Consider the following 25620-nt stretch of genomic DNA (forward strand, 5'->3'; position numbering starts at 1 on the left):
TAATTTATTACGTATATTATAGTGGTCGAAAACGTTTTGTTTTATCTCACCTCCTTAAAAGTTTGTATTTAACGAAATTTAATTTCCTAAATAAAGAGCTTTTGGAACTAATTTTAGATCACGTGAGCAAAAGCATTCTGTAAAATTCGTTAGCATAAACGATAGCAAATTCTTATTTTTTGTGTTTTGATCACTTAATAGTGTTTTAATAGGAATCCAGATGTTTTTTCAGTGATTTTTGAAGTTTGAGTCTACTGTTTCAAATTTTTACTAATGAGTACAGATAGGCTACAAATTGATGTAAATTTACAGCCTTAATGCATTGAGCAAAATCTAACCTCCAAATTGACTACAAGTTACCATAAACTATTTTTAACCATCAAATTTTTGAAAAAGTTAGCTAACACCCCTTATTACATTAAAGTTCATTGTCACGGGATAGAATTTTAAAAACAAAGAGAGCATGAGGGTAAAAAAACTCTTAATGCCTTCACGAGCAACATCCGGTATCAAGAAGTGAAGCAAAGATTCAAACGGTATTAATATTTACGTCATATGTGTATATAGTTTAGATTATATATAAGGATCAGTATATAAATATAGTAGTGTAGCTTTAAGCAATTGCTCAAAAAAAGTAACATTTAGATTAATAGCTTCGAAATTATAATTTTAGTAATTATCTAAGAAATTGAACAAAAAGATAGATTTGAATATGATGATTTTTCTTTTACAAGAAAAAGTAATAGCGTCATATTAAGCGCGTGATGTTTTCCATTCAATCGAAACTTCAATGATAGCGTCGATCCATTCATAAAAAGCTTGAGGCATAAAGTCAACCGTCTCTCTAACACCGCAAGATGTCGTCTCTGTTACTCACTCCCACCATTTAATCATTCCCTCTCTTAATTTCCTCTCACACTGGACTCTTGTTCTTTCACAGTCATATGTTATCTTTGTCTACTACAGGTTTTGCGTAGGCATGTCATCCCTACCAAAAAATAACCCCCACTCATCAGCTTTCCAACGAACAATCAACGAGTTTAGTCGTATCCGCAAGCCAATTCAGTCGTAAGCCGGCTATTGATGCGCGCGCATTGTTTAACATTACCCGGGAAATTCAAATTTTTAAAATTGTCAATTATTTATAAAATGTCACTTTTACTATTCTTCAGATGATTTCTGTGATTAAAACAAGTAAAAAGTTTATAAAACAACAGTAACTTTGAAATAATTGACGTAATTAAAAAAAACATTGAAAAAGCGATGATCCGTAGTTTTTTCTTTTACAAGTATAATATTTATGGTTTTTGATACAGTGAATAATTTGCTGTGGATTTTGTGAAATTGTATAAAAATCGTAATAATAATTACACTAATGATAATAAAAGTGATATTGTCATGTGGGTAATTTGGTCATATTAAATAGTGCGATATTTTTATTGGAGTATTCTGATGGACCGCCGGTTTTTAAACCGGTGAAGGTGATTAGCAGTACTGGAGACGAACACGATTATTTTAGGGGAAGGACAACGTCCTGCTGGTACTTGAATTATATTTTTTCCATTGGTTTAATTTATATTAATTGTTTGAGGATGAAACGAAAAACGTAAAAACTAGCATAGGTAGAAAAAATGATAATGCAATAATAAACATTAAAAATATTGACGTCGGTCATTATCTATTATCTTTTATTTTGTTTTTCTATATATATTATCATCGTTGAATGTATAGTGACTTGAATGTATGTGACTTGAAGCAGTCGCGCAGTAAAAGATGATAACTACATTCCATTCGTCAGAAGCTGAATGGTTTGCTTGTTTTAGCCGCAGACAACGAGTGTAGTCAATGATATATATGTATATATAGTGTACCGGAACAAATAATCATATATTTATACAATAAAAATAATCATTGTAATTTTCATTCGTCTTTCTCTGAAACAGAACCGAAATTAAGAACGAGGCTCGATGAATTGATCTATTTAGTGATCTGCGTTTTTATTTTTCAAAAATGGTCATTTGTTGAGAGAAAAACGTGGGCAAAGTTGTCATTTACTGCGCAAGTGCGATAAGGATAGTATCGTTTGTCGATGAGTGTAACAGAGAAAAAAGTTCAAACGTTTAAATTCAATAATTCATATTTTATCTATAGTTCTATACAAAGTAAAAAATAATATTTAAAGTATGATATAAGAAGTATATTGTAATAGGTAAAAAAAAGTTGTTAATTTTTAGAAGTATTTTCTATATTAAAATATACAAGGATACTTCAGAAGTGGGCCTCCGAGTGATTCGCTATAGTTAATAGAATGTCTACAGTCTCGAAATAAAGCGTAGGTGCTCAAAGTGGGCGCCTGAGGCATCGCGACGCCCACGAAAGGCGCCCACTGCACGATATCGTGTGTGATGTATAATGATCTGTTGGCTGAATTTTAAACAATACGACTGAAAAGATATCCAAACACTTTGACATTAAAAATCGAAAAAATCTTTATGAGAAAAAGCAATGATCATTAAAAAATAATATTCAAAATTTTGAGTATGATAATTCAGGTTAATATTTGTATACAAGCATTATTTATTTTTCTTGTTATTTATGGATCAAGTGATATACATATCTGTTTACTTACGTCGAGAACGTTTCAAAGTATCACAGAAAATTTCGCGAACAGATCATATTATAAAATCCATCTTTAGCATTGATTTTTTGGTTACTTTATGCGGAGACCATTTACAATTTGGTTACTTTGCGTTAATTAGTCTCATTTCTATTTACACGAAATATGAAACTGGTTTTTTCGAAAATAACAATATTGGTATTCTTAAAATAGGGTTAGACTCGAAACGCTGTGATTTACGGTAGTAGGGGAACCCTAGTTCTGATAATTTTTTTCATTGGTCTGAAGTTAACCCTGTAACTAAGGAAGACTATATAAAAATATGATAACTAATTTTCGTGTTAAAGAGAATTTCTTTTCAAAATTAAGGGTTAAAATTTGGATAAAAACTACAATGCCATGTCTATAGCTTGATTTGAAAAAGTATCTTTGGCGCCATTTGGTTCCAGTTTTACTCTGCTAGCATTGTAAATTTTATCATAAATTTTCTTCGTATATATATATATATATATATACTTTGAGCCAAAATCTTCAAGATTTCCAAAAACAGAGAACTATTCAATTAAAGTAAACCGTTGACATTATTTACTCTACAGTGGTTCAGATTTGATTCGTTTTTAGACTTCGAAGACCCTTAAAATTTTCAAAAAATTTCTCACTACCTGGGACACTTACGTTGCAACTCGTTGTGTGCGTGGGTAGCAGCTAGAATATATGTTTCAGTACGCAGTAGAGAAATAATTGAATTATCAAAGTCAATGAACCCTTCAGCACTCGCATGTTTTTCAGTGTCTTTCTTGCACTGCAGCAACATTCTATGAGTTGAATAGTGACTTGTCAGTAAAATTCTCATAACGGGAGTGTTGACGGGTTAATCAATTAGTTATTATTTCTATTTAATAGTAATGATCAACATGATTAAGTATTCCCGGGTCAAAAACTAACTCAAATTTGACTTTTTTTATCTAGAATGAAGGTTAAGTAGGCCAAATTAGCCAAAAACATCAAAAATGGACGATCACGTTTGAATTTAACTAGTTTTTGGCCGATTAAGTATCCAGTTAAGTCAAAAAAGTCAATTTTCTGATATTTCGGAATTTCATTGATATACGTTGCTAATGTTCTACTTATTCCTTATGTGTACAAAAACTAATACATGCGCACACTTATACATTCTTTGACAAGTAAAGCCCCCGGCTGAGCCGTAAAATTATGATCCTTTTCGACATCCCTAAAACCGAGAATTTCCTGTCGTAGAAAATGGTAACTACCTTGAATTTTGAAAATGACATAAAAATTAACATCGTCTCCATTTCAAAAATTGTCTAACGAAATTCGATGGCAAAAAAAAAACTTCAAAAATTACAAAAGATTATTATTAATTTAAATACTTATCACTTTTGCAAAGAGAGAAAGTAGACGGAACGAAAAAATAAAATTTAAAGAAGTGAAAATGAATAAAAAAAGAAAACAAAGGAAAAGAATAAGAAGGAAGGAGACCCTTGAGGGCCCGGCTCATTTACCTGTTCGGTATACAATAAAAAGGGGATCCCTGGAAACGGTATCGGTACATGAACACAGCCATCTGTCCCTCTTGTGTGAAATATCTCCCGTCCTATCCATCTCTCCGGTTATAACCACATCTTCTCTTTCTATTAGCCACACATCTGCCCAAATTCTTAAGAAGTCCTCATTCAAGCCATGGACACTGACTTTACCTGAGTCTTTATTTTGCTGCCATGAATTCTCATTTATACATATATACATACCTATACTATTAGTCTATATAATAGTATACATATATATGTACAGGTATAGGAAGCGAGCCAGACTAAAAAAGGATCTCCTTTTTCGTGGCGCATTCCTATTCTTTTATATGCATAGACTACTTCCTTTATTCTTTTTTCAATGTTTTTTTCATTTTCGAGAATTATTGGCAATATTGTTTCTGTTGTTCTTTTTTTTTCTGATGTTAATTCTCTGAATTTGACGTCAACGGAAAAAAATGCCATTCGGCAGCCAGAACAGAAGGTAGACTTCCTAAAAAGTAACAAATTTTGGACCTTCTTAAAATATGTTACTATAGTTTTTTTTTCATCTTCAACGTATTTTTTATAGAATACTTGAAAAAGTCAAGGTTTTTACTAATAAGTTGAGAAAACGATGTTCAGAAGTTAATTTCGATAAGATAACCTATTAATTCAGTGAAAACTATGAATATTTCTTAAAATTTGAAACTACAATGCGGTGTACACATTGTATTTAAAATAGAATAGTTCACGCAAGTTTCTCTTTGAAATGTACAATAATAGATGTGCACAGCGTTGAGCCGAAAATAATCGTGGGGGTCACAATAATAGAACATATATCGGGGCCGCCGGATCGTAATATAAAAAATTTAAAAATTTTCATCTTAACGCGAAATTTATGTTGAAAAACTTTATCGTCATATTTATCACTCATGCCGAATTTGGTTATTCTTTATGATTCAAGTCACCCAATAGATGAGACCAACTATTTGAAATAGCAACAAAAGCTCAAAAATTCACTATTTACATGGAAACCCACCATTTTGTCAAAATTATGAATTTGAGCTGATTTCAGTCTAATTTTGATCTAAATGCAACCAAAATCAGGCTAAAAGCCTTGAAAAGTAGAATTAAATAGAGTTAACTTGAAATTTTTATTTGATTTAAAAAAGATGAAATGTTTCGAGCCTGGAAACTTTGTTCCAAATTGGGCAGAACAAATGAACTATTTCTTTGACGGAATACAAAACAACGAAAATGAAAAATTTGTTCTTGTTTGTTACAGGTGGGGATGAAGTGCGTGTTGCAAAGGCGGGAAACAACCGTGAGGACACAATCTCAAATGGAACGACATCGACACCTACGCTATCAGCACCACCACCACGTACAGGCTGGGCAGTGCGTACTCCAACAGGCCTTACATCATCCTCAACAACGGCAACGTCATCACCATTATCAGTCTCGTCACTATCAACTTCATCATCTTCGTCATCAACCTCATCATTACAAGGCGTCCAAAGATCAGAATGGGTTGACCGTGCAGCTGCACTGTCATCCTCATCATCACCATCAGTTCGTTCAGCGAATTCCGTCGTTCGGCAACAAGTGTCATCATCATCATCAACTATTCACGAACAACCACCCTTGGTATCAAGTGTCAGTGGAGCAAATTCATCAACACTTACAACGCCAGTGCTTACAACTCATCACACTGCCCAATCAAATGGGCGTTGGCCTGAACGTTTAGATCTTAGGTTACCACCGATGTCAAGTCAAAATGGGCCGTTATCACGGCCACCGTCATCTGCCTCAAGTGGAGGTGGTACTGTTATTACATCACCATCTACTAGTAATTTACCAGCACGTGTTCATGGTCATGACCATACACGTCCATTGCCACCACCACGATTACCCGAAACAATATCGACGATAGCCCCGTTGACAGCACCGTTAACGCCTTTGTCAACGTCCAGCAGTTTTCGTATGAACTCACGTTTTCCGTCGATGAATACAACACCAACTACTGCAAGTTCCGGTGATAGTAGTACACAATTGCGTAATGATCGCACATTAGGTGAAGTTACATTAACAGTTCCACGACCGGATATCGAACGTATCGTAAACGAATACGTCGAGACTCCATTTCGACAGCCGTCAAATCATAAATGCTTGAAGAATGAAAGGAGATTACAGCAAAACCAACCCCATCACCACCATCATCATCATCATCATCTGCCACAGCAATCGCAGCAGCGCACACCCCAGCAACTACCGCAGAACCAGCAATTGCTCAATGACCAACAACAGACTAATCAGCAATCGTCTCATGAGCAGCAACGACAACACCAGCAGATACATGAGCATAAGAATGTTGAAGCTCGGACTGCACGACGTCATCAAAGCAACCTGCTGCAATCATCAGCAAGTCAACATCAGCCGGTAACTAAACAACCGGTGTCTTTTACGAAAGAACCAGCTAATACAGGTTCTGGATCTTTAGGGCGACCTAATGACACTAGTCTATCGATAATGTGTGATTATTGTGGCAAGTGTAGATGTGAATCATGCCGTGAACCTCCGCCATTACCGAGCCGATGGTTATGTAACAATTCTTGCTTTTGTTCAGCAGAAACGGCATTAGACTATGCGTCGTGTTTATGTTGTGTTAAGGGACTATTCTATCATTGTGGTGACGCAAATGGTAACAGTGATTCGGAAGCTGGTGGTAGTTGTGCTGATGAACCGTGTTCATGTGTTGGGTCACGTAAAGCAGCACGGTGGACATGTCTTGCTGCATTGACTATGGTATTGCCATGCCTATTATGCTATTGGCCTTTAAAAGGATGCGTAAAGATATGTGAAGCCTGTTATGCACGTCATGCTGCACAAGGGTGTAAATGTGATCCGACGACAGTTGGCCGTTCATTTGGTGGCCCACCAGGTGCGCTAATGGTATCCAGAGATTCACGTGATCCGGAAAAACGACTATTGGATCCTATTACACCAGATTTATCGTAGAACTAGCAATAATAACAATTTTAATAATAATAATAATAATAATAATAATAATAATAATAATAATAATAATAATGATAATAATAATAACGATAACAGTAATAATAATAATAATAAAAATAATAATAATAATAATAACAATAATGCAATTATATAAAATAATTATTAATTAATCAGTAAATAAATTATTGATTTACGATACAATGGATTAATTGTACTAACCATATTGTAAATTACATTTGTATAAAGAAAGAAGCAAACTTTTTTTACAGTTTATTTATTCATGAACAAAATAATAATTATAATGTTAATAAGAAAAAAAAAAATGATAACAATAAAAAATAAAAATAATAATAATTAATAGCTAAAAAAAAAAAAAATGGTCGCGTTTTATTCTTGGTAGGTCGGAATTCGAAAAAGTCAGGTTTTTTTATCACCATGTTTTATAATAGTCGATAATGATGAAAAAACTACATAATTAATAATTAAATTTATAAATCGATATAATAATTGGAAAAAGTGCCGGGTGGTTTTGACTTTTTATTTAATTTTCTTTCCAGTATTATCTAGTCTTGAATGTTTTATCAATTACGGAAAACTATTATCTATATATATATATATATATATATATATATATATATATATATATATATATATATATGTATATATATATATTTATATTTATATATATATTTATATATATACATATATATGTTTAAATAAATCATGTATTTATTATTTTTTTGTTTTAATTAATATATAAAATAACAATAAAAAATAATTAAAAAATATATTATTATAATACTTTTTTTTAATTTAATTATTATTTTGTTTGCTATTAGTATACGTGGTATCGCCATTTTTCTTTCCTGTAACATTATTTTTTTCTACAATTATCATTAATAAGGAAGAAAGGGCGAGAAAAAGCGAGAAAGAGCGAGAGAGAGAGAGAGAGAGAGAGAAAGAAAACTATTATAATCGTACAATTTTTTTTTGTTAGAGACATATTTATAACGGATTAATTTAATAAATTATTCGTAATTATGTGGAGGGGAAGACGGAATTAAAAAAATTTCTAGGTTAATTTAAATAATTATTTGAATGGATGGATGTAAAAGGGATGAAATAAAAATCCCAGGATGGTAGTGAGTGAATAATAATTAAAACTATACATTGTATAATTTAATCAAAACAAAATGGCGGTCACGTAGTTGAACAAACAATTCAAGCCAAATGTAGAAATAAAATAAAGCTTGATACAAAAATAAAATAGAGTGAAAACATCTATAGAATAGTTATTAAATCACTTATTCATGAATGTGTATGATTTGTATTCACTTGGAGATACAATATGTCATTTAATGATTAATCATTCGATCATTGTCAGTTAAAAGGTAGATAAATATTAGAAGACGGACTCGCCGAAGTAATCATTGATTATTATTATTATTATATTGATAAAATCATCTAGAATATGTGGAAAAATAGTTTCATGACAGAATGCACATAAAAACCACCCCCTTCACGTATTTAACTATAAGTCTACACGCTCTGTATATGTCTTGTAAATATATATTTCAAAAAAAATACAATCTTTACTTTTATTTTTTTTATAACCTCAAATTTTGTAACCATAAGTTAAGTACTTTTAATTTGCTCGCTTTTCATTGGACAATTGACTAACGGCCATTTTTTAAATTTAATGCCAGTTTTCGCGCTAAATGGATTTTTACTATTGTCAGTAAAATTTTCGGGATCTGACAGCATTGAAATATGGTCATTTCGCATCAATAAATTTCATTGGAAAAAAGTGAATCTTTTCTTGGAAAGGTAACATTGGTATGTATGGAATTTATATTTTCTAAGAAAAACTTTTGTTTTTAATTCACAATAAAAAAAAAAATTTCTTGAGGCAAACAAAAATTTTCTTGGAACGAGTCCACCTTTTTTTTGAACGAAATAAAATTTCTTGATTCAAGAAATTTTTTCAGTGCTAAGTTTTTATTTTCAATTCCTAATAAAAAAACATTTTTTGGGTCAAGTAAAAATTTTCTTGGAACAAATTTTTTGAATCAATAATTTTTTTTTAGTCGTAAATTCGAGTAAAAATTTTCTCGAGCCAAGTTTATTTTTTTTTTGCTTCAAGAAATTTTTTTTTCTGTGTAAATATAAACCCACTGGTAAAAAGAGAGTTTAATTTATTTAATTTCAACTTCGACTTCAATGGCACAATGAAATGATGGAGGTCGTCGAACCAAAGTTACCCCACTCTAGTAAAACCTTTCCCTACTGAGTCGTTTACTCTCAACTCAATTCATTCACTTCATATAATTCCACATAATATTTTTAATCACTTGATTTTCCTCTATTAATTAATAGCTTTACAAAAAAAAAAAAAAAAAAAAAAAAGTTGATAAAACAGAATTTTATTAAAAGGGTCAACGCTGAAAGATAAGCGGATATGGAATAGCTCATTCACAAGTTGAATGTAGAGGGAGACATTCATTGATTTAGGGTTCACGAGAGGAATTGATGGGCACAAGGGGAATCACGAGGGATTCGTAATAAAGTCGCGGGTGTTATGTGAAGTAAAAAGGGTGGAAGGAGAAGAAGGAGGCAAGTGATAAATGACAGAGCAAAAAGGTTTCATAGGAGGAGAACGCATTAATGGAGAAGAGGGGAATTTCGTGATTGCAACGGTAGGGAATAAGTTAAGTGGGACCACCGGAAACGCCAGTTAGCTGAGTGAGCCGCATCCGCTTAAATCTACACTTCACAACTAATGTAATGTAAGTTAAGGGGATCTTCAATACTCTAGATCATACGCGATATATAATCAATTTATACTTCACAGAAAAATTATTTATATTCTGTAAAAAGTTAATTGAAATTTTTTTTTTTTTAATTATTTAAAGGCTTCATTCATTGTAAAAAAAAATACGGTGTTAAACCGCGTGGTTAAAATGAAATTACCGGTGTAAGAAGCGTAATTCAGCGGTGTTAAAATACTGGTGTTAAACCGGTGTAAAAGCGAAGTTACAAATAAAAATATTTTATTGCTGCGAAATTTTTTAACACTGGTAGAGAATATTCAAACCTGTGGTGTTATTTTAACACCGTTTTCGGTGTTAAAATTTAACACCGAAAATTTTAACACACACCGCCTAGACTTACTTCGTTTTTTTACAGTGTATACTGTAAAAAAGGAGTCGTCAAAATCAAGACATATCCTGTGTAAAACGAACATTTTACACTTATTTGTATGTTATTTTAACATATTTTGAGTGTTAAAATAGTACGTATATGTTAAAATTAAAAATTTTCTAAGAATTCTTTTGTGAAGGTCAATATTATTTTTAACATATCTTGTGTTTTAATTTGACACACAATAGTGTTAAAAATGCAACACATAATAGTGTTAAAAATTCAACACACAAAAGTGTTAAAAATTCAACACAAAAGTGTTAAAAATTCAACACACAAGTGTTAAAAATTTAACACTCAAAAGTGTTAAAAATTCAACACAAAAAAGTATTAAAAATTTAACACATAAGTGTTGAAAATTTAACACAAGCGTTAAAAATTCAACACACAAGTGTTGAAAATTTAACACTAAAAAGTGTTAAAAATTCAACACAAAAGTGTTAACAATTCAACACAAAAGTGTTAAAAATTCTACATAAAAGTGTTAAAAATTTAACAAAAGTGTTAAAAATTTAACACAGGTGTTAAAAATTTAAAACTCAAAAATGTTAAAAATTCAACACAAAAGTGTTAAAAATTTAACACATGAGTGTTAAAAATTCAACACACAAAATTTACCATACACTTTTTTTTACATTTTGACGATTCGTTTTTTACTGTGTATTTTTCTTGTGAAAAATTAACACTTTCATAGCAGACTGGTGAAAACGTTAGCCAAGATTAATAAATACAACCGATTCCCACGCAATAATTCCCCATACCTTAACAACTATGTTATCCCTTCTTATTCCATCATTATCTCCTTTATTCTTAGCAGTATACATCAGAAACTTTATCATTACCCGCTTCTCTGACCTCTCAATTTGTTTTCCTCTTCTATATAGATCATCTTGTTATCCTGCTCTCTTTTTGCCTTCCCATATTTTTTTTTTTTTCTGTTATTTCTTTGCTCACTTATTCTCTGTTTAAAATGCCTTGATGCATAGTGTAAACGCACCCAAAGCAGATTACACCGGAAATCCTCTTCCTAGACATTGGAATTCGACCTCCACGTTATCGAGACTATAGTAGTTATATTCTTCCTCTCTCTCTTTCTCCTTTTCGCTCCCCTCTCTGTCTCTCTCTCTCTCTCTCTCTCTCTTGTTCCTTTTTATTGTAATCTTCTTTCTTCTATTACTTCTCTCAATGTTCTCGCACACGTTTTTTCCACCGCAACACAGGTCTGTCTCACTTCGAAGCCTTAAAATAAGACAGCAATACATCGAATAAAAAAACGGCCCAAGAAGTAGTAGAAAATGAAGATGAAGATAAATTGAATAGAAAGAAAAAAATGTTTAATGTAATGAAATAAATAAATAAAATAGTAACAAATAAAAGAAGGAAATAAAAATAAAGAAAGAGAAGAGTAATATGCTGACAAATAGGACGTGGTAGTTATTAAGTAGCGGATGCGATGGGCTCAGAATAAGAAGAAAGAAACATAAACGGCTGGTCGTAGTATATGTCACGTGACCGGAAGTGCACTCAGCGCGTAACCGAATGGGTCTGGGTTCGATTCCCACTTCGGACTTTCCGAAATATTTATTTCGAAATATTATCACTGAAAATCTGCACTTTTATCATCTGAAAGTTTCGTTATATGCGAATATGACAAAAATATGATTCGCATTATTAAATCCCTGAAAATAGTAAAAATAGCTTCCGAGGAACTCAAAACGGCATCTGATGAAAACTCGATTTTCGAAAATATGGACGAAAACGAAAATAAAAGAATTTTTCAAAAACCGTCGATTTATAGATAGTAGTTATCATTCACTTATTATAGTGTTTCTTCGGCTTCTGAACCCTTGTCATCAAACAACAGTGTTGGCAACTATACTGTAATTATAGTCGTCATACCATAATTCACATGTAGTAAAAACTGTGAAGAGTATGACTCGGGACCATAATCTTAAATTTACAATGATTAAGGATGTCAAAATAGTGTGTTTTCATTTTTTAAAAATAGAAGCTTTTATGAAGTTTCTACTTCGCCACGTGAAATCTTCTGATCGGATATTCGAATTTCACGCACCTAACGTGATGAAAATCAACTATTCTATCATTCTAGCAGTTTATGGACGTACGTTGTTATGCCCTCCATCTATCGGAGATTACCTTGCGTCGGCAGAACTTCCTGCCACAAAGATGTATAGTTTTCGTTCTTACCAATTACTGATGGTAAGACTGGAAACTACTTCAGATTTAAAAGTATTTACCGTTATGTGGCACCAATGATTGTTGGCATATTGACAACTGTGGAATACTACACTGGCAAAAATATGCTTTATCATGTATAAAATCTCTATCTTACTTGAATGTAATATAGACAGAACACTTTCGATTTAGAAATCTACTCTAAAAATATGTGATAGCGAAGAATTTCTGAAGCTTATTAATAGATGACTCCACATTTTACATTCATAGTGAAAATTATTGCTGAACAGTTCAAGAGCACACTTTAAAAAAAAAAATACACGGTAACGATTACTATGATAGTATGGTAACTATTACTATAAGATCGTGGTAATAATTTCCATAATGTGAGGAATTTTTAAATATTATCGTAATCGTTACCATATATGATGGTAATAATTACCATGCAATGACAGTAATTTTTACCATCATATCATGGTAACTTTTACCGTAAATTATATGAATCGCCGTAATAGATGGTAACATTTACTATGGTATATGGTAACGGTTACCATACTATGTGATAATGGTTACTATATTAGCATGGTAACAGTTACCATAATACTATGACAACATACCATGGTAGCATGGTAACAATTACCATGATTTCTATGGGCGTCATTCCTATAATCGATGTTTTAAAAAAAACTGTTACCATACGATATGGTAACTATTACCATAATATATTGTAATTCTTACTATAAATTTTAACTGTTGTAACCTTATCACCTAATTCTTTAAAAATCAGTCTGTACAGGTTTTAATAGTACTCCTACTAACAACAATCAGCCAAATTCGCATCATTTTTTCCTTCCATAAGAAGTCTTGTCATAAAGTATACATCATATTTTTACTCTCACCATATGAAAACAGTACTGTTGTGATTTTTATTCCAACATGCAGTAATCTGCGTAGAACATTAAAAACTCTGTGTCTCTCTACTGCTAAAACAAAGTCTACATTTTCTAAAATTTTATTTCGTGTCTGTTAAAGTAAATCGATTGCAGTCGATAAAAAATGCGATGTGTTTTAAAATATACCACTGTAATATTTTTCAGCTTTTTTTATTTCGGAATTTAATTTTTTGAGTCATCAGCTTGAAATTGAATAAATATAATCAAATAAGTTGCTATTGCACCAAAAATCTGTGTAATAATTTAAAACGAACATATGATAATTATTGAGATTATTTTGTATATATATTTAAATAGTATGAGAAATAATTACTAACCGTTCGTAAGATCGAACAATCAACTGGGATAATATCATAAGCAGTAAATTCAAAATTTTGATGCAGCAATTCGAGTGAAAAAATTTTAAACTGAAAAGTTAACAATTTTTTTAACACTTACAAAAAAATAAATAAAAAATAGTATTGGTAATAATATTCACTTCATTTCTTATTTCAGGACTCATTAAACATTCGTGCAAAATTTCTTGAATGACAATACCAGTTTTTTTTATCTGCAAAAAAATTACTAAATATCAGTACACTGTGAAAAATTTCCAAAAAATTTTACTATGGGTGTATTGTAACACCGGACCATAAGAAAACTAGTACAAAATTTACAAGTATCCCATAGTAAACGGTATGCGCAGACGACACAATTGGGACCTATGCGCATACGTTTACTATGGGACACCTGTAAATTTTGTATCAGTTTTCTTATGGTCCGGGGTTACAATGCACCCATAGTAAAATTTAATGGGAATTTTTCACAGGGTAGAATAACTATTACGTCTTAAAAAAATATTCCAATTGAGTTTTGTTAATGAGACTCCATTTTCATTATGATTGATTTAAAATTGAACAATGTCATAATATTGAGAAATTTTTACACTGTAAAAAAATTTCCAAAAAATTTTACTATGGGCGTATTGTAACACCAGACCATAAAAAAACTGGTACAAAATTTACAAGTGTCCCATAGTAAACGGTATGCGCAGACGACACAATTGGGACCTATGCGCATACGTTTACTATGGGACACTTGTAAATTTTGTATCAGTTTTCTTATGGTCCGGGGTTACAATGCACCCATAGTAAAATTTCATGGGAATTTTCCACAGTGTAGTTACAATAATTCTTAAAAATCGCGACATGGTTTCTGAACAGTAAGTGTTAACTAAAAAATCAAACTAATAACTATACTACTGTTTTTGAGCTTGTCAATTTCAAAAATACTCGACAAGAAACTTATTATGAAATCTTCGAATATAAGTTCGTATTTTTGAAGATATCATCAAAAATCGGTAATACGTTATTTGGTTAATTTCAAAATTACGATATTTTCAAAACTAATCAACCACAATTATTTCTGCCTCAATTAGTAAATATCACGAATATAAAAGTTTACATGACTTTAGAGCCTATTCATCAAAAAATTATAACGTTATTGAATGAAAAATTCAGAAAACAGCTCTTATGTCATTTTTTCGTCGATACCGAAAAAATAACTCCAGATTTTGGCCTGAACTAGATTTTGGACTATTTAGTCATCATTTAGCAGTTTTTGTCAGATAAGTCTCAATTCAAAAATTTAGATATTATATGATATCTAAAATCCCATGAAAACTTTTATCTCGTTTTAGGTGTTTTAAGACTAACCATAGAAAATATTGTCAATAAAAATAAAATCAAAATCACTTACCTGTTTTTTGATTTTGGTTGCGATCATAGCAACAATCAATATTGGGAACAATATCATCAACATCCACGCATACTGACTCGCTCGTCGTAGAATCAAATTTGAAAACATATAATATTTGATGAAAGGTATTAATAAGTCATAAATGTATATAATTATGCATGTAACACAGTGCGGTATAATGAAGAGCATTCCAAAAGAGTAGAAATTTGAAATTTTTGAACACAAGTCATACAGTTTTGCATGACAGCGTTTCAAAGCAATTACTTCAACAATACACATCTTACGTACACTACATTTTCTGAGACTGCCACTTTGTAGATGTACATTTATAGAATGTTTCAATTTCAAAAATTTGTTGTTGATGCTTTTGAACTTTTTTTCGATCATTGCCAAGACAATAGCATATTCGCTAGCGTAAAAGCTCAACAAAATGCTTTGGTAAATGTACAAGAAAAAAGATGTGAAAAATTGTTCATTCAAAAATAATTCACTTATTACGACACAAGTACTAAAAAGTATGTTACCATAAAATATCCATGTTATCTTGATTGTGTCAGTATCTGATGTATCCATGTCTTGTAATCGTTTCAAGGTGTAATTGACATCAAAAAACTGATTTGTCATTTTGATCAGTTTTTGTTGTTGTACAGAGAATATAATTAATAATATAATTACAACTATTGTTGAAAGATAGCTTAGCACTAATCCCAATAATCTTGAAAAGACTGTCTGCTTTTCTTTGTAAAGATCTCTGAATACATTTGGTATAATATAAATATTTGTAACAATAATACCGAATATTAACATAAGATTGTAGTATTTCAAAATTTTAGTGTATTTGTAATAAATTTTTGAATTTCCATTTTTCTCAATTTTAAATGGGGCGAATCCGATTAAAATGAAAAAAAATTGAATATTTCGTAGCATTGTAAGTATAATTAATTTGGCTGACAAAAATTATCAAATTTAACTACGAAAAATTTTAGTTGTAGTTCGTAAGAAAATATGAATAATGAGAATATTGCAATGAAATAAAACTACTGTATACCGTCGATAATAAAATATTCCCGCCATTTTTACATCATGTAATTACTTGGCTTGAATTATTGAATGATGGAAGAGCGATGAGATTTGCGATTACGATAAAAAACTGTTTTGAGATATTGATTCTGTTGTGAGTAATGAAAAAATGCAATTAATATAGTTGCGTAATTTTCGTAAATTTTTAAAGCGTAGAAATAGGTAACATATTATTTTGTATGATTCAAAAAACAAGTACTCTTGTAGAGCCTTGTTCAAGGCCCTCAGTTACTAGTGTCTTCTACGCATGTGTCTTGCGCAAAATTGTGTAACAAGAAACTGACTTAAAAATTGTGTATGATACGCTCATGGTATTGTAGGCAAGAATATTGAAGATATTTACATGGTGCAGCCAAAATTTTCTGACGCATTTCTTGCCCAAGAAACTTGCAGCAGATTCTTACACATGGCTTGCTCAAGATCTGCGCAAGACTATTCTTTCCCCCACTAGTTTTAACTTGCGCAGATCTTAAGCAAGCCATGCGCAAGGTAGATTCGAATTTCTGGCGCCCACTTTTTCCTAGAATTGAATAATAACCACCAAAATTCTTGTGTAAGCCTAGCATAAGACTTGCAATTCAAATCTGTCCCATTATCTGGAGCAAGACCCATAAGTGAATGGTGTCGCTAGCAGTTATCCATCAAGAGCAGACTTGTTCCTTAAAAAAAACTACTATATGGGTTATTAAAGAACCACTATGTCCGGTATAGATTCACGGTAGGCTCGCGCCATGACACTTCACACATACATGTGTTTGAACGTGTACTTGGCGCGAGACACTACCTTGTCTCCTGATATATTAATTTCTTTTGATCTACCCTAGTGGAAATTTTTCGGACTTTTGTCTGAAAAAGTCTTCAGAACTCTAGAACTTCAGACAAGTCCGAAAAATTTCGAAAAGGGTACACTTCAATTGGTATTTTTCTAATAATTAAGATATCAAAAATATCAAATACTACTGATAATTTAATTGTAATTTTAACTATTTGTGTTTATAACGAAACATTTACAGTACATTAATATTTTTTTTCATCGCCTTAAAATACACACTTTATAGTCATGAAATACTCATTCGTGTTAATTAGTATTGATAAGAGCATACTAATTGATTTATTATCTGCTATCACTGTTTATGAAACTTAAACACAAGAAGTAACTCTGGCTCATTCAATAAAATATAAAAATAAATAACTTTTATTGTAAAATAAAGCGTGAAAATTTTTTCCGATAAATCTGCTATTTTCTATCAATAGCTATATTAAGAAAAAAAAAAAAGTCGTGATGTCATAAGCCACCGATAAGCAACAAGGTCTATAGTTGCGTTTGAGAAAAATAACTTTAGTCGTAGACAAGTAAATAAATAAATAAATAAATAAATATAGTTATATACACATACATAAAAATATATATTAGTCATCGATAATTATTTTTGAAAGTATTTGTTACCTCAACGTGTTTTATCTGAAGCCATTATTTGGACTGGATATTTAACGGCATTGGTGTTTTAAAAATATTTAACAAAGTTAGTAACAGAAATGCAAGTAATAAAGTGACATCGAAAAGGAACGATAGTAAATGTTATCATATTAAGTTTGTGGTGGATTTTTAAAATGAGTGATGAAGATAATTCAAGTGTGCGTGCAACTTTTACATGGTGCTCAGTTCCTTACAAACAAAATGACGTAGTATACTCGGATTTTTTTACCATTAAAAATCATGGCAATGTACAGTTTCGTATAAAAGCACATCGGGCTAAATACTTGAACAATAATTATGTCTTACATATTCAAGTACAGCAAATAAGCCAATACAAATATGCTAAGGCAGATGTAACGATAACAATTAATAATTTATCATTCACGTACAAAACTTCATGTTGGTCAGATTACACACGTGTTTTTTGTTTTTGTGAGTCTAATTATAATAATAAATCAGACATTAAATGTGATATTACGTGGTACGGTTTCATAAAGTCTGAAGAAGCGAAACGTCATATATTGACGTTGGATAGCCTAGTTTGGCTTACACCCAGATATTTGTTTTCTTCGATCAGAAGTGACGTCACGTTACGTATTGGTTATAAATTATTGTATGCGCACAAAGTGATACTGTCGGAATTCAGTCCTATTATTTGTGCAATGGTTAAGACGGATCCAAAAAACACAAGTGCGCGGTCACAAGAAGTTTGCATACCCGATGTCGAATTTGCAATAATGACTGATATATTGAGGTTTATGTATACTGGAAAATTGACACACAAAATAGACACCCAACGAGTTGCTAGAGTACTGGTTGCAGCTGACAAATATCAGATTGATATGTTGAAAACATATTGCAGCGATAAGTTGTGTCGCAATTTAAAGATCAATAATGTTATATCTATTTTGGATATTACGTCTGAATGCAATACGTCGGAGTTTCACGAACGAGCCATGAAGTTTTTGGTTGATCATATTAAATATTTTGATGTATTAGTTGTAATGGACATTGCGAAAAAAACTAAATCGTATTATAAATACTTTGTTAAAGCGTTTGAAGAAAACAAAAATTGATGTGATGATGTAAGAGTGTCTTGTATCATGTTCTATTGTAAATTATTTTATATTAATAACGACAATCAGTTAATGACATTAAGTTTTATTATTTTAAAGCAGTTAAATAAATTTTGTTATCAGTTTGATTTTTGTTTTATTACTTTACAATGTCCTATTACTTCTGCATGGCTGCCCCAGTCAAGATATTAAACTTACGTCAGCTTTTTAGCTTCTCAATTTTATAACTCTTTAATAAGTATCGCTGAAATAAAAAATTAATACACTTCGTTTATTCTTGAATGATTCATTTGTGTCAGTTAACTCAATGAAATACTTTTTTGCAACTCATGGTAAAAAAACGCGTCTTTGATTGGTTAAAAATGACCCTGATAACAAACTGTTGACAATTTACTGCCGTAATTTGTAGCCATATTAGCTGCAAAAACCGGTATTTTTATGTTGATGGCAACTTTTCTGAGAAAATTGGTGGCAAAAGTTAGCATCTCATTAGTTGATAGTTGTCAATTTTGTCAGAAAGATGACAACAGGTTGCGACAGTAGATTGTTGTCAACTTTCTGGAAAAATTGTAGTCAACAGTTGCAAAAGCTGAATTTTGAAAAGCCGGGAAAAAATCATCAGACCTGATCATCCATGAATCATGCATGATTTGGTATGGTTCATGCAAGAGCATGCATGATTTGGTATGGTTCATGCAAGAGAATGCATGATTGTACAAGACCAGGCATGATTTGGTACGATTCATGCATGATCATGCAAAATCAGGTTCAATCATGTATGGTCATGCATGATTCATGCAATATTATGCATGACCAAGCTAGGTCATGAATGATCATTCATGAGTTTGCACGATTCATACAACGACACGCATGATCATGCACGGCCAGGTTCAATCATGCATGATCATGTATAATGAGGCAAGAAAAGTCATAGTTATATTTGAAGATAACCCGATTTTGAAAATGTGCATGGAAACATTAATTTTTTAATTTTTTTGCGAGGTTGAAAAAACATACTATTAATTTTTAGCATTAATCACACCTTTTATTCGAGAAATATTAAAATTGTTTTGAAAATTATGAATATCAATTACGTACATGCAATAATTTATTTCATTGATACTAGCAACAATTTTTTGTCTACTTTGATGTTAATTCAAACTTTTATGAATTTAAAACTTTTTGCTTATATAGATATCGAATTTCTTATGAAGTTCGACTTACTCCCGAGGAAGATCATACGCAAGTGGTTGTTCATAATTTTCTGTGTATTTGTTAAACTGATCATCAGTCATAGCCGTCTTTATGTTGCTTGACCCATCGGAAAGACCAATTTTGAAACTCAAAAATCCTCCAGATCCTTCGTAACCTCTGTGAATAAGACCGATTTGGTTAATAGAAGAAGGTAACTTGCTTTCGACTTTTTGAACATCAATCAAAGGAATCGTAGTCTGACTGGCATCTTTCTGCAAATCTGACGCTTGAAAATTTACGAACATGTTCGGAGCCGAATCAAGATCATTGATTCTATATTTGGTTGGATTATCTAATCCTGGTAGAGATAATTCTTTTCTGTAAGAAGTTCAAAAACAAGCAAATTTTTGATAAAATGCTTTATTCATCCTATTGCGCAGTACGATAGTAACCCTAGTGGATCCGAATTGCGGTAATTAACGTACTTCGAACCCACCAGGGGATCACCTATTACCTGTCTCGGCTATAGTCGTCCGAAGGCTCTGTAGCGTCTTTTGGAAGTATCCAATAAGACATATCTCCATCATTTGGGTTCAACTGACCGGTTTCATAATCGTATGGCGTAACTTGAACTTCTATTTGAAGTGGACTTAAATATCGACTATGTTGATCTACTTTGTCTGGAAATTCATGAGAAAATTTCACACCCGTAATGATAGTATCAGTAGGAGCAGAGATATCGTCTAAGTTGATAGATTTTTGCTTATTCCATAGAACAGAATAATTTTGATTCACATTCGGAAATGGATTATTAACTACAGAGTTTCTGTTATACTGTTTTTCTGTAAAATACGTAGTCTTTTCTAAGGGCACCCATTCGTTACTTGTAGTTTGTATTCTATTTAGTCCCAAAAGTTTGCCTTGTTTTATTTGAACGTGTATGATATTATTTTGTTGAAGAAATCGAATGCCTGTTACCACTCTAGAATTAATATTAATATTAATGGTGCTATTTAAAACATGATTGATTAATATTTTTTTAACAAAGTAATCACTTATTTTCAGAAACATCTGATTGCTGTGGGATTAAGCTTACAGCATGAATAGCATTATTGAATACAATCGAATCTTCTATACATGTGCAAGCACAAATATCACATTTAAACAGTCGTAACCTTGAATCATCGACCTGCTTTTCTGTACCCGAACAATTAGATTCGTGTCCGAATAATAAGTCATTAGATTCGATCCATTGATAACGTCTTGAAGACTCAGATTCTGACTAGATAATATTTTTACCATTAGATTATTATTAAAATGCGGTAGTGGACTAATAGTAATTTAGTTATCAGCTTTAAAAGTAAATTTTTCATTTGAAAATTTAAAGAATCCTGGGTAAAGAAGGCCGAAAACTAGCCAGGCCTGAAAATGACCGAAAACTTGAAAATTTCTGATTCTATATTGCGTTGCTTGAAATTTTTCTAAGTTTTACAATTTCATTTACAAAAAAACTATGACCAAAAATAAACCCACTTAATTTATCGGCCAATTTTTGGCTCGTTTGTTAAAAATTACAAAATTTCAGTGTTTTCGGCCTTTTCCAAAAAAAATTCTATGACTTCTGCATGATTTCGGCAAAATTTGGTGTGATTTCGGCCAAATATTTTTACCAGGGATTGTAAAACTGAAGGATGTGAATAAGTAAATTTATAAAGATAATTATATGTTATATTTATGACTGATAAAAATTTTCTGAAGTGTATGTGTATTTCTGAAATTGAATGCAACTTACTGAAAATTCGCACACTTTTACGGATCCAATTTTCTCACATTGAAACAATTTTCCGAAGCATGGTTTCTCAGGGGTATAAAGGGTTTCGTTATGGTGAACAGTTCCGTTTTCTCTGTCAATATCTTCACAACTATTCCGGCAATGATTTTCTTCAAATCCTTCTCTCTCATCAATCACAATTTCCTGAATAAAGTGTTCTAATTCTTCGTACGTTACTCCTAGTGAAATAGTTACTAGTTTTGTGAATCATTAATTTTTTATTGTTAATAGTAATAATCGGTATTTATTACCTCGAATATGTTCTGGTGGATCAGTTGGTACAATCAAAAGATTGCGTTGAATAGCATCTGATGTTGCTAGTAAATACTCTTCTGATCTAAGTACTAGTTGAGCTGAAGCTTTATCAATTTCCATGGTTACATTTTCTAGAGTGAAAGAATTTGAAAATAACATTTTGAAATCTATATAATTTCGGAGCTCAAAGAATAACAATGGATCAAAAAATGAAAATTCAAGAAGTAACTAACATTAAAGTAATGTGGGGCAAGTATGCGCAAACCCATTCATTTTGGACTAAAATGCATGGCTCTGCGCACACTTACCCACATGACTATAGATAGAAAAGTCGCAATAAAGGTATGATTTCAAAAACAAAAAAAATTATTATTATTTCGATTATTTTCAATATTCTTCTACTTACGATTTTCAAACGCATTCAATAGTTCATAAGCCATCACAGTTACGACAAATCCTCTGATTTCAGAAATTACCATAACCTTATTGATTAAGAGTAAAAGCTCATTTAAGGAAGCATCTACTAAATTTTCCAAATCTTGATCCTCACTTTCCTAATAATGTTATTAGTTTATATAAAAGTTATTTTGAACACAGCTTTAACTATGCCAATTATACTTCCACACAGAAATTATTTTCGTTTGAAATACTATGGTGTCATAGTAAGCCGGACCATATTGGCCACCCAACAGAAACTGAAATAAACACATGGAAAAATAGCCCTATCCAAAAGTGTCCATAGAATTCAAATGGGTCAAAAATGGATAATAGTTTTTACATCTGTTCATTTCAATTTTTATTAGTTGGGCAATATGGTCAGACTTTATTATGAAACCATAGCATTCCAAACGAGAATAAATAGACATAATCCAAAAAAGCAATTGCTTACATTAATTTGATTAATCAATTTTTCTTGAAGACTGGGATCGCCATCAATAGGAACGAAAATTCCATGCATGTTATCAAGATTACTTGGTAAATTTACCGATTCAAAATACGTTATTTTCGAGATGAAATCTTTGGCATTGTCAAAGTCAAAATTACTACTGTCTTCTAGGTAGGAGATGAATTTTTGGTACAATTCGTCAATCAGATCTATGTTGGATTCAAAAGCTTTCAATGCATCTCCAAAATCTCCCTCCAGCGATATATTGTGTAAAGGGATTATTTGAGCAGAAACAAGATCATCTTGGGGTGTAGTCAAAGTTAATATTTGTTGGCGTACTTTGTCCATCTGGTCGATTATCGATTGTAACTTCGCATCGGCATCATTTGATGAATTCAGTATTTCTGAACTTGATGAAGTTACGTTATTGGTAAAGGAAATTATTTCTTGAATATCATTTACAGACAACGCATCGATCGAACAGATTCGAGTGATCGTTACAAGAAATAGAGAAGAGCTTACTATAAATTTAAACATTGCTTTTTCGGAAACACTTATTTTGTTTTTTTTAAGAGTTATAAGTTATAATACTTTTGAGTTTTTATGAAAACGCAATAACTGATAACTTTCTGCAGTAAAACTGTATAGTTGCATGTTTTAAACTCTAATAATCAATAATAATTACGGGTAGATAAAGATATATAGTCACGAAACTTTAATATAAGCGAATATCAAAGTAATTATTGTGAAAAATGATAACTTAGACTATTATAAGTAACTAAATGTGGTTTGAAAATGCTTATAATAAGGAAGGAATTTATAAAATATAATTTTTTCGTTCGCTTCTAGGTGCTAGCATTCTTCCAGAAGACTTTTCTGATACCTTCGATGAAAAAATTCCAAAGTAAAATACCCTAATTTCACTTTTGTCTTTTACTGCATTCTCCCTATTAATCGCCTTATTTCTATTTCCTACTTTTCCGGCTAGGGCTGTTTTTTTACACTGTACTGCATATGTCTATAGTAAATATTCAAACAAGTTTCTCAAAATGACCAGAAAAACCTTAAGAAATCACGATCGTGTAGAAACGGCCCCCTTGTGGCGACCCCCTGAACCAGGGTTTGAAACATCAATGCATTCACTACTTTTTCATTAATTTTTTAAGGTTAAGAGACTAATTTATGGAACATACTTTACTTCAAGTACTTAATGATATTGCAAATCAATCATAAAAATAGACAGGCTGCACTTTCGCTAATCTACATCATTTATCTGTTAAATTATTCACATACTCATTAATCGATTAAGTCATTAGATAATCAGTATTATATTTATTTTATTGACCGTAAATTTCTTCTTTTTTCAGTGGAATTAACTTATTCTCGTAGACATTAGCATTTTCCATTTGAAATATTGCGACCAAATTATTCGCGCGAAAAATGTTTCTCCTAAAAATACAGATTTTTATTTTCTATGTATTCGGGTTCGTTCCCTTTACTTACAAAACGAACAATAATGCGGCGGATAAGAAAAAAATTGAGTCCAATACGATAACATTTGTTCCCACTGAAGTTCATACTTTCTATAATTTAATTTTAATAATAGTAATTATTGTTGTTAATTCTATTTACATACCCGCGTCAATTCAAGATCACTATTCAAAAGATGATATGGATTTGTCAGCAACGTTAAGCATAGCAATAAGTTTGAGTGGCAATAGCGTGTTGATAATTTTGTTGTTATCATTTATTGTGCAGCGACAAAAAATTATAAAATTGGTGAACCAACTTTTGGATATAGATGTCGCAATGAAAAAACTACATCATATTTATAAACCAGACTGTGAAAAAATTGAACTCTTGTTTATATGCTACGTCAATACAATCCCGTGTGTTATGATTATGGTACTTTCCTTGCATATTGATGCTAAATTTATCAGCACTATGTGTTTATTCACATTCCATACTTTTGCATTCAATTATCTAATAATACAATACGCCATACTTTTGACAATTATTGAGAAAAAATTGAAATGTTGCAATGATGGATTTTTGAAATTGAAAAAGTCGATAGAACTTCAGTTTCGGGTGTACAATACTCAGAAAAATACCCTGGATAAAACGAGTATTATTGAAATATTTGCATTGAAACGTTGCCACACGATTCTGTGTAGGCTATGTTCTGATATCGCTGATTTTTATTCTTTTGGCTTTCTGTATATTATTCCGTACTCAATCGTCTGTGTTATCTTAAATATATATGACTTATTGATACCTTTCTTGGACATATATTCAACTGAAAATATCACTACTCGACGTATTGGTAATATTGCATGGATTATGTCAAGACTATTTCCCATATTAACTATTGCAGTGTGTGCTACGAAAGTTAGTAAACAGGTCAGAAATCATGAATTGAATAACTCAATTTTATTATAATCAGCTTTATCCAATTTGAAACTATCATTTCAATATCTTCAACAATTTTTTTTTTTTTAGATAAAAAGAACGAGTAGCGTTATTCAGGAAATTTTGTTCGAATGTTTCATGAGTCCAGAAGTCAAAAATGA

At 31.4% G+C, this 25620-nt stretch overlaps 4 protein-coding genes across 5 annotated transcripts; 2 read left to right on the forward strand and 2 right to left on the reverse strand.

Moving 5' to 3' along the window:
• The first annotated feature begins 5902 nt into the window (after positions 1-5902).
• Positions 5903-7752, forward strand: LOC103570284 (protein sprouty). The gene has a single exon (XM_053738486.1). The coding sequence runs from the start codon at positions 5911-5913 to the stop codon at positions 7162-7164; it is 1254 nt and encodes a 417-aa protein (XP_053594461.1). The 5' UTR covers positions 5903-5910; the 3' UTR covers positions 7165-7752.
• A 5902-nt stretch (positions 7753-13654) lies between these two features.
• Positions 13655-17856, reverse strand: LOC103570283 (putative gustatory receptor 28b). 2 transcript variants are annotated; one of them, XM_008547976.2, is made up of 7 exons: positions 17779-17856; positions 16675-17001; positions 15776-16002; positions 15252-15684; positions 13993-14064; positions 13832-13921; positions 13655-13745 (listed from the first exon to the last, which is right to left on the reverse strand). In XM_008547976.2, exons 3-7 carry the CDS (start codon positions 15787-15789, stop codon positions 13677-13679), a joined length of 678 nt encoding a protein of 225 aa, XP_008546198.1. In that variant the 5' UTR covers positions 15790-16002; positions 16675-17001; positions 17779-17856; the 3' UTR covers positions 13655-13676. The 2 variants fall into 2 exon arrangements, with proteins under 2 accessions (XP_008546198.1, XP_008546199.1); XM_008547977.1 differs by lacking the exon at positions 16675-17001 and having other exon boundaries at positions 15776-15863; positions 17779-17793.
• An 86-nt stretch (positions 17857-17942) lies between these two features.
• Positions 17943-18884, forward strand: LOC103570281 (BTB/POZ domain-containing protein-4). The gene has a single exon (XM_008547975.2). The coding sequence runs from the start codon at positions 17943-17945 to the stop codon at positions 18882-18884; it is 942 nt and encodes a 313-aa protein (XP_008546197.1).
• A 1220-nt stretch (positions 18885-20104) lies between these two features.
• On the reverse strand, positions 20105-23559 carry LOC103570348 (uncharacterized). The gene is made up of 7 exons (XM_008548057.2): positions 23054-23559; positions 22571-22718; positions 22161-22295; positions 21871-22103; positions 21134-21360; positions 20593-21060; positions 20105-20456 (listed from the first exon to the last, which is right to left on the reverse strand). Exons 1-7 carry the CDS (start codon positions 23396-23398, stop codon positions 20105-20107), a joined length of 1908 nt encoding a protein of 635 aa, XP_008546279.2. The 5' UTR covers positions 23399-23559.
• Between the last annotated feature and the right edge of the window lie 2061 nt (positions 23560-25620).

Source organism: Microplitis demolitor, chromosome 4 (assembly GCF_026212275.2).
Source record: "Microplitis demolitor isolate Queensland-Clemson2020A chromosome 4, iyMicDemo2.1a, whole genome shotgun sequence".
NCBI lineage: Eukaryota > Metazoa > Arthropoda > Insecta > Hymenoptera > Braconidae > Microplitis > Microplitis demolitor.

Coding starts and splice junctions, on each gene's coding strand:
- LOC103570284 (XM_053738486.1), top strand. CDS start 5,911: ATGTCAAGTCAAAATGGGCCGTTATCACGGCCACCGTCATCTGCCTCA.
- LOC103570283 (XM_008547976.2), bottom strand. Junction 14,065..15,251: donor CAACCAAAATCAAAAAACAG/GTAAGTGATTTT, acceptor ATTTTTTTGCAG/ATAAAAAAAACTGGTATTGT. Junction 13,922..13,992: donor GTCCTGAAATAAGAAATGAA/GTGAATATTATT, acceptor TTAACTTTTCAG/TTTAAAATTTTTTCACTCGA.
- LOC103570281 (XM_008547975.2), top strand. CDS start 17,943: ATGAGTGATGAAGATAATTCAAGTGTGCGTGCAACTTTTACATGGTGC.
- LOC103570348 (XM_008548057.2), bottom strand. CDS start 23,398: ATGGACAAAGTACGCCAACAAATATTAACTTTGACTACACCCCAAGAT. Junction 22,104..22,160: donor TCCACCAGAACATATTCGAG/GTAATAAATACC, acceptor TCACAAAACTAG/TAACTATTTCACTAGGAGTA. Junction 20,457..20,592: donor GACGACTATAGCCGAGACAG/GTAATAGGTGAT, acceptor AACTTCTTACAG/AAAAGAATTATCTCTACCAG.